The following is an 8,336-nucleotide window of genomic DNA, read 5'->3' on the forward strand; positions in this document are numbered from 1 at the left end:
TGTTGTAGGTTTTTCTGGGTTATATGACCATGTTCTAGAGGCATTTTCTCCTGACATTTCGTCTGCATCTATGGCAAGCATCCTCAGAGGTTGTGAGGTCTGTTGGAAGTAGGGAAATGGGTTTATATATCTGTGGAATGATCAGGGTGGGACAAAGGACTCTTGTCTGCTGGAGCTAGGTGTGAATGTTTCAACTGACCACCTTAATTAGCATTTGATGGCTTGGCAGTGCCTGGGGAAATCTTTTGTTGAGAGGTGAATAGATGTGCCTGATTGTTTACTCTCTGTTGTTGTGCTGTTGTAATTTTGGAGTTTCTTAATACTGGTAGCCAGATTTTGTTCATTTTCATGGTTTCCTCTTTTCTGTTGCAATTGTCTTCATGCTTGTGGATTTCAATGGCTTCTCTGTGTAGTCTGACATGGTGGTTGTGAGAGTGGTCCAGCATTTCTGTGTTCTCAAATAATATGCTGTGTCTACACAGAGAAGCCATTGAAGTCCACAAGCATATGGACAATTTCAGCAGAAGTACAAACCCCAGCAATTACAACTCCCAAATGAGAAAATCAATCTCCCTCAACCCCACTATTTTATTTATTTGTCTATCTATTTCAAACATTTTAACCCCGCCCTTCTCAACCCCTAGGGGGACTCAGGGCGGCTTCCAATTGGCAATAATTCAATGCCGCATCATAAAATACAAAATAACAAATATAACAACTAAAAACATGAACATTAAGAAATAGAGATTAAACAGTATACTTAGGATCCATGTAGCTATTGCCAGTCTGGTGGCTATTTATTTAGCCATATACTAATTATTATTACTCCGCTTCACTTATCCAAATCCACTTCCAAGCCATAGTCAAGCATTATCAATTGTCCTTAAACTTAATTGCCCAAAGGCCTGGCCCCACAACCACATTTTTGCCTTCTTTCTAAAGGTGAGGAGGGATGACGATGACCTAATTTCCCCGGGAAGCGAATTCCACAGGTGGGGGGCCACCACCGAGAAGGCCCTGTCCCTCGTCCCCGCCAAACGTGTTTGAGACAAAAGCGGGGCCGAGAGCAGGGCCTCCCCAGAAGATCTTAAGCTCCGAGGTGGGACATAGAAGGAGATACGTTCGAACAGGTATGCTAGACCAGAGCCTAGTATTCAAATTTGGGCGTATCAGGTATTTGTGTCAAATTTGGTCCAGTGAATGAAAATACATCCTACAGATCAGATATTTACATTGCAATTCATAACAGTAGCAAAATTACAGTTATGAAGTAGCAACAAAAATAATTTTATATTTGGGGGGTCACCACAACATGAGGAACTGTCTTAAGGGATCACGGCATTAGGAAGGTTGAGAACCATCACCCCAAAGGGTCACTGTAAAATAGTGTTTCTCAACCTGGGGGTCGGGACCCCTGTGGGGGTTGCAAGGGGATGTCAGAGGGGTCACCAAAGACCATCAGAAAACATAGTATTTTCTGTTGATCATGGGGGTTCTATGTGGAAAGTTTGGTCCAATTCTATCAGTGGGGTTCAGAATGCTATTTCATTGTGGGTGAACTATAAATCCCAACAATTACAACTCCCAAATGGCAAGGTCTATTTTCCCCAAACTCCACCAGTGTTCACATTTGGGCATATTGAGTATTCGTGCCAAGTTTGGTCCAGATCAATCACTATTTGAGTCCACAGTGCTCTCTGGAGGTAGGTGAACTACAACTCCAAAACTCAATGTCAGTGCCCACCAAACCCTTCCAGTATTTTCTGTTGCTTATGAGAGTTCTGTGTGCCAAGTTTGGTTCAATTCAATCGTTGGTGGTGTTCACAATGCTCTTTGATTGTAGCTGAACTATAAATTCCAGCAACTACAACTCCCAAATGAGTTCTGTGTGAGAAGTTTGGCTCAATTCCATCGTTGGTGGGGTTCAGAATGCTCTTCGATTGTAGCTGAATCCCAGCAACTACAACTCCCAAATAAGAAAATCAATCTTACCCCAACCCCACCAGTATTCAAATTTGGGCATATCGGGTATTTGTGTCAAATTTGGCCCAGTGAATGAAAATCCATTCTGCATATCAGATATTTACATTGCAATTCATAACAGGAGCAAAATTACAGTTACGAAGTAGCAACAAAAATAATTTTATATTTGGGGGTCACCACAACACGAGGAACTGTCTTAAGGGGTCGCGGCATTAGGAAGGTTGGGAACTAAATGTTATCCATTGCACCAATAATGTAGCATTATTTCTATTGTGTTGCCCTGCTTTTGAAAAGTAACTTTGTCCCACTTTTCACTGGGATCCTAATGAAGTTAGAATTGTATCTCTCCCGCGCACACTGCTGTGATTTTTAGATAATGTGATGTTTTGCAGAGACGGTGGCTTCAGGGAAAAGCGGCTGCCTGGGGAGAGTTATGTCCCAGGTTCAACCGAAACGAGGGTGAAAATCTGCACTCGATACCGACAGAGATGAATGTGGCCTGCCTTGCGCAAGGAGGCTTCTCGTGCTCCCATTGGTTCGGCTCCGCAGCCCAAGCGACAGCCACTTCCAGTTCGAACCAGCTTTGCGGCACAAACAAGAGCCGGCTCCTTCCGCAGCAGCAAAGCACCAAAAGCTCCCTCCAAGGATAACAATCCAAGCAGACACATTACGGTTGTTGGAACACATCTCTTTCATGCCTAGGATCCACTACAGGGTCTCAAACTATAACTATCCTGGCTCCCAAGCATTCAAGTAGTAAGTGTAGATCAGGCATGGGCAAAATTAGGTCCTCCGGGTGTTTTGGACTCCAACTCCCACCATTCCTAACAGCCTCAGGCCCTTTCCTTTCCCCCCTCAGCCGCTTAAGCGGCTGAGGGGGGAAAGGAAGGGGCCTGAGGCTGTTAGGAATGGTGGGAGTTGGAGTCCAAAACACCCGGAGGACCTAATTTTGCCTGAGCCTTCTGTAGATGCATTCAGTCCTCCTAAAAATGGAGAGCAAGTGAGCATGCTTGTAACCCAAAGCATCACATTGAGAAGAGTGCATCTCGCATGTAGCACGGACACCGTTTGACAACCCACATCTATGTCTCGGTACTACACAATCCTGAGAGTTGTAGTGGGCCGAGGCAGAGAAGGAGACAGACTTGGTCAAACTACAACTCCCAGGATGACACTCCATTCTTTCATTCATTCATTCATTCAGATGAGATTCCCTATTTCCCTGCCTCCCTCAACCAGGTTCTGTGAGAAAGAGCTAAAGGCATGCAGCATGATTGGCATGTATGAGTACATTTGCATAAATAAAGCATATTTGCATAAATAAGGATTTCGCATAAGGGGGCATATTTGCAAAAATGGGCATATTTGTATAGATGGACATAATTGCATAAAGTGGTATTTGTATAAGTATATATATATATATGGGCATATATAGCATGCACTTGTATGTATTAGTATTTGCATATATTCGTAATACTTGCATAAATAAGACATATTTGTATGAATAAGGATTTCGCATAAGTGGGCATATTTGCAAAAATGGGCATATTTGTATCGAAGGACATAATTGCATAAAGTGGCATGTTTATATATATATGTGGGCATATATAGCATGTACTTGTATATATTAAGTATTTGCATATATTAGGAATATTTGCAGAAATAAGACATATATTGCATAAATTGGTAGTTTACATAAACCGGCCTATGTATATAGATGGACAAAATTGCATAATGTGGCATGTTTTCATATATATGGGCACATATAGTATTTTTTGCATATATTAGCATGCATTTGCATATTGAGAAACTGCAAGTTGCTTCTTGCAGTTTCTCAAGTTGCGACTTGAGAAACTGAAAGTTGCTTCTGGTGTGAGAGAATTGGCCATTTCCCAGGGGACGCCCGGATGTTTTGATGTGTTACCATCCTTGTGGGAGGCTTTTCTCATGTCCCCGCATGAGGAGCTGGAGCTGATAGAGGGAGCTCATCCACCTCTCCCCGGATTCGAACCTGCGACCTGTCGGTCTTCAGTCCTGCTGGCACAGGGGTTTAACCCACTGCGCCACCGGGGGGCTCCTGTATATTACTATTATTTGCATAAATACATTTGCATAAATGGGTATTTTGCATAAGTGGGCTTATTTGTATGTTGTTCATTCGTTCAGTCGTCTCCGATTCTTTCTGACCTCATGGATCTATTTGTATAGATGGACACAATTGCAGAAAGTGGCAAGTTTCCATAAATGGGCATATATATATATATATATAGAGAGAGAGAGAGAGAGAGTGATTTGCATATATTAGCATTATTTGCATGAATTAGCACATTTGCATAAATAAGACATTTTTACGTAAATAGGCCTATTTATCTAAGGTAAAAGTAAAGGTAGTCCTCTGACACTAAGTCCCGTCATGTCTGACTCTGGGGTGTGGTGCTCATCTCCATTTCTAAGCCGAAGAGCCAGCGTTGTCCATAGACACCTCCAAGGTCATGTGGCCGGCATGACTGCATGGAGCGCCGTTACCTTCCCGCCGGAGCGGTACCTACTGATCTACTCACATTTGCATGTTTTCGAACTGCTAGGTTGGCAGAAGCTAGGGCTGACAGCGGAAGCTCACGCCACTCCCCGGAATCGAACCTGTGACCTTTCGATCAACAAGCTCAGCAGCTCAGTGCTTTAACCCACTGCGCCACTGGGGGGGGGGGGGGGCTATTTATCTAGAGATGGACAATTGCATAAAGTGGCATATTACGTATATATGGGCACATATAGTATGTGCATATATTAGTATTAGTATAAATGATTATTTTGCATTGTATTGTCGAAGGCTTTCATGGCTGGAATCACTAGGTTCTTGTAGGTTTTTTCGGGCTATAGGGCCATGTTCTAGAGGCATTCTCTCCTGACGTTTCGCCTGCATCTATGGCAAACATCCTCAGAGGCAGTGAGTTCTGTTGGAAATAGGAAAATGGGTTTATATATCTGTGGAATGACTGGGGTGGGGCAAAGAGCTCTCTGCTGAAGCTAGGTGTGAATGTTTCAGCTGATCACCTTCATTAGCATTTGAAGGCTTGGCTGAGCCTGGGAAAATGTTCTGTTGAGAGGTGTTAGGAGAAATGCCTCTAGAACATCGCCCTATAGCCCGAAAAAAACCTACAAGAACCTATTATTTTGCATTATTTGGGCCTATTTGTATAGAGGGAGATGCAAAAGTGGTGTGTTTTTATATACGGGTATTAGCATGCAGGCTTGGCTGAGCCTGGGAAAATGTTCTGTTGAGAGGTGTTAGGAGAAATGCCTCTAGAACATGGCCCTATAGCCCGAAAAAAACCTACAAGAACCTATTATTTTGCATTATTTGGGCCTATTTGTATAGAGGGAGATGCAAAAGTGGTGTGTTTTTATATACGGGTATTAGCATGCAGGCTTGGCTGAGCCTGGGAAAATGTTCTGTTGAGAGGTGTTAGGAGAAATGCCTCTAGAACATGGCCCTATAGCCTGAAAAAAACCTACAAGAACCCATTATTTTGCATTATTTGGGCCTATTTGTATAGAGGGAGATGCAAAAGTGGTGTGTTTTTATATACGGGTATTAGCATGCAGGCTTGGCTGAGCCTGGGAAAATGTTCTCTTGAGAGGTGTTAGGAGAAATGCCTCTAGAACATGGCCCTATAGCCTGAAAAAAACCTATAAGAACCTATTATTTTGCATTATTTGGGCCTATTTGTATAGAGGGAGATGCAAAAGTGGTGTGTTTTTATATACGGGTATTAGCATGCAGGCTTGGCTGAGCCTGGGAAAATGTTCTGTTGAGAGGTGTTAGGAGAAATGCCTCTAGAACATGGCCCTATAGCCTGAAAAAAACCTACAAGAACCTATTATTTTGCATTATTTGGGCCTATTTGTATAGAGGGAGATGCAAAAGTGGTGTGTTTTTATATACGGGCATTAGCATGCATTTGCATATGTTTGCATTATTAGCATAAATTAGCATGCATTTGCATTTTTTTCCCCATGGGAAGCCCCAAACAGGAAAAGGCGAAAGTGGGGACACATATACACACACACCGTGCACCCCCTCCTCCCTCCAGTTTGACCCCCCCCCCCTTCTCCATACCACCCCATCCCAACTCGCCTCGGCCTTGGGCCTGTTCTGCAGCAGGTGCTCCAGGTAGAGGTCCGAGAGGACTGTCCTCATGCGGCTCGCGCCGTCGCCTGCCTGCCCGCCTTTGAGCGTCATGCTGCCCGGTGGATCAATGGAGGGATGGATGGATGGAGGGATGGATGGGGATAGCCCTGCTCTCTTCTTCTCCTGGCCCCGATCCCTGGGGCGTCCCGAGGCGGAAAGGGCTGCGGCGGGGCTGGGCTCCGGGGAAGAAGGCAGGCAGGGAGGCGGGTTGGAGGCGGCTCTCGGGGAGGAGGCAGCCCGGGAAGCGCCCCTCCCGGTGCCTCCGTTTGGCGCAAAGGCAACGCAGGAGGAGAAGGAGGAGGAGGAGGAGGAGGAGACCCCGGCCGAGCCCCGCCGCGCCGCTGCCTTTGCCCGCAACGCGGCAGCGCCCCCTGCCGCCCACGGCTGCATCTACACCCTCTGCAGTGAACGCAGGTTGACCCCGCCTGAACTCTATCCTCTGGCATCCTGAATACAGCTCCTCCTGTTGTGGTGACCCCCAACCACAACATTATTTTCGTTGCTACTTCACAATTGTCATTTTGCTCCTGTTATGAATCGTCATGTAAATATCTGATCTGCAGGATGTATATTTATTTATTTATTTATTTATTTACTGCATTTGTTGACCGCCGTTCTCAGCCCTAGGGCGACTCACGGCGGTGTACAACATATAAAAACAGTTTACAATAAGGGAATATCACAACAATAATATCAACATAACAATCAATAATACGATTATACTAAATCATCCGCGCCGTCTCATCGTAGAATCATAACCAATCTCGTTATCCATATTCCGTTCCAGTCATCATTGCCAATTGTAGCACTTAGTCGAACGCCCTCTCAAATAACCATGTCTTTAGTCTTTTGCGGAATGTCATAAGGGAGGGCGCCTGTCTGATGTCTACAGGGAGGGCGTTCCACAGCCGGGGGGCCACCACCGAGAAGGCCCTATCCCTCATCCCCGCCAGGCGTGCCTGTATATACATTCACTGGACCAAATTTGGCACAAAATATGCCCAAATCTGAATACTGGTGGGGTTGTGGAGGATTGATTTTCTCATTTGGGGGTTGTAGTTATTATTATTCAGTTCTTGTGGGTTTTTTCGGGCTATATGGCCATGTTCTAGAGGCATTTCTCCTGACGTTTCGCCTGCATCTATATGGCAAGCATCCTCAGAGGTAGTGAGGTCTGCTGGAAACTGGGAAAAAAGGGGCAAACCAGATCAACAGTTGGGTCACACCGTTTACAGAAAACCCACACACACAGATAGATATCTACATAAAAACTCCAACCATCACCCAAGTCAAAAAAGAAGCACCATTAAAGCCTTGGCAGACCGTGCAAAAAGAATCTGCGAACCCCACCTCCTCCAAGATGAACTGAACCACCTCAACTGGGCTCTCCAGGCCAATGGAGACTCCACCTCAGACATCAGAAGAGCTGCAAGACAACCGAGAACAAGCCACGAGAGTAAAGATGAAGACCCACCCAGAGGAAAAGTGTTCCTGCCATCAGAGGCGGCCCTAGATAATTTTCAATGGTAAGCAAACAGTATTTTGGCACCCCCTCCCCCCTCAAATCAATCACTGATATATATTTTCTGTTCGTTGTGGGAGTTCTGTGTGCCATATTTGGTTCAATTCCATCATTGGTGGAGTTCACAATGCTCTTTGATTGTAGGTGAACTATACATCCCAGTAACTGCACTTGCTGCACTTGCTCCCTTGCCTGGCCCGCTTTGGGTCTGGAGGCGTGCCTGAAGACCCCAGCGTGTGCACCAAAAGTCACCTCTTCTCCTGACTTTCTCCTCAGCCAGTGGGACCAAGAGAGAGAGAGAGAGAGAGAGAGAGGTGGAGATGCCCACCTTTCCTGTAGGTAGGTGCAAAAACAAAGGAGGGAGCGGAGGTGGGAGATACCTCCAGCCGGAGGGGCTCTCTCTCTCTCTCTCTCTCGGTCCCAATGGCTGAAGAGAAAGTCAGGAGAAGAGGCGACTTTTGGTGCGCACGCTGGGGTCTTCAGACATGCCGGCCGGACCTGAAGCGGGCCAGGCGCAGCGGCTCCACCCCTTGGCCCACCCACAGATTGGGGAGAGGAGAGGAGGCGGGTGGAGTGCCGGGGGATCGTGAAAGGGAGCCAATCATGGGGAAGGGATCGAACGCGGAAAACGATTGAGTG

General features: G+C 45.8%; 1 protein-coding gene across 2 annotated transcripts in view; it reads right to left on the reverse strand.

Annotated features, from left to right (window-relative positions):
* MPP1 (MAGUK p55 scaffold protein 1) overlaps window positions 1-6,463 on the reverse strand; it is a 46,432-nt gene extending 39,969 nt beyond the window's left edge. The window contains exon 1 of one of the 2 annotated variants that reach the window (XM_060756245.2): window positions 6,122-6,463. In XM_060756245.2, coding sequence (XP_060612228.2) covers window positions 6,122-6,226 — 105 coding nt within the window. In that variant the 5' untranslated portion in view covers window positions 6,227-6,463. Of the gene's footprint in view, window positions 1-6,117 lie in introns of both variants that reach the window. The other variant, XM_067471555.1, reaches the window with a different exon arrangement.
* Between the last annotated feature and the right edge of the window lie 1,873 nt (window positions 6,464-8,336).

Source organism: Anolis sagrei, chromosome 10 (genome assembly GCF_037176765.1).
Source record: "Anolis sagrei isolate rAnoSag1 chromosome 10, rAnoSag1.mat, whole genome shotgun sequence".
Lineage (NCBI taxonomy): Eukaryota > Metazoa > Chordata > Lepidosauria > Squamata > Dactyloidae > Anolis > Anolis sagrei.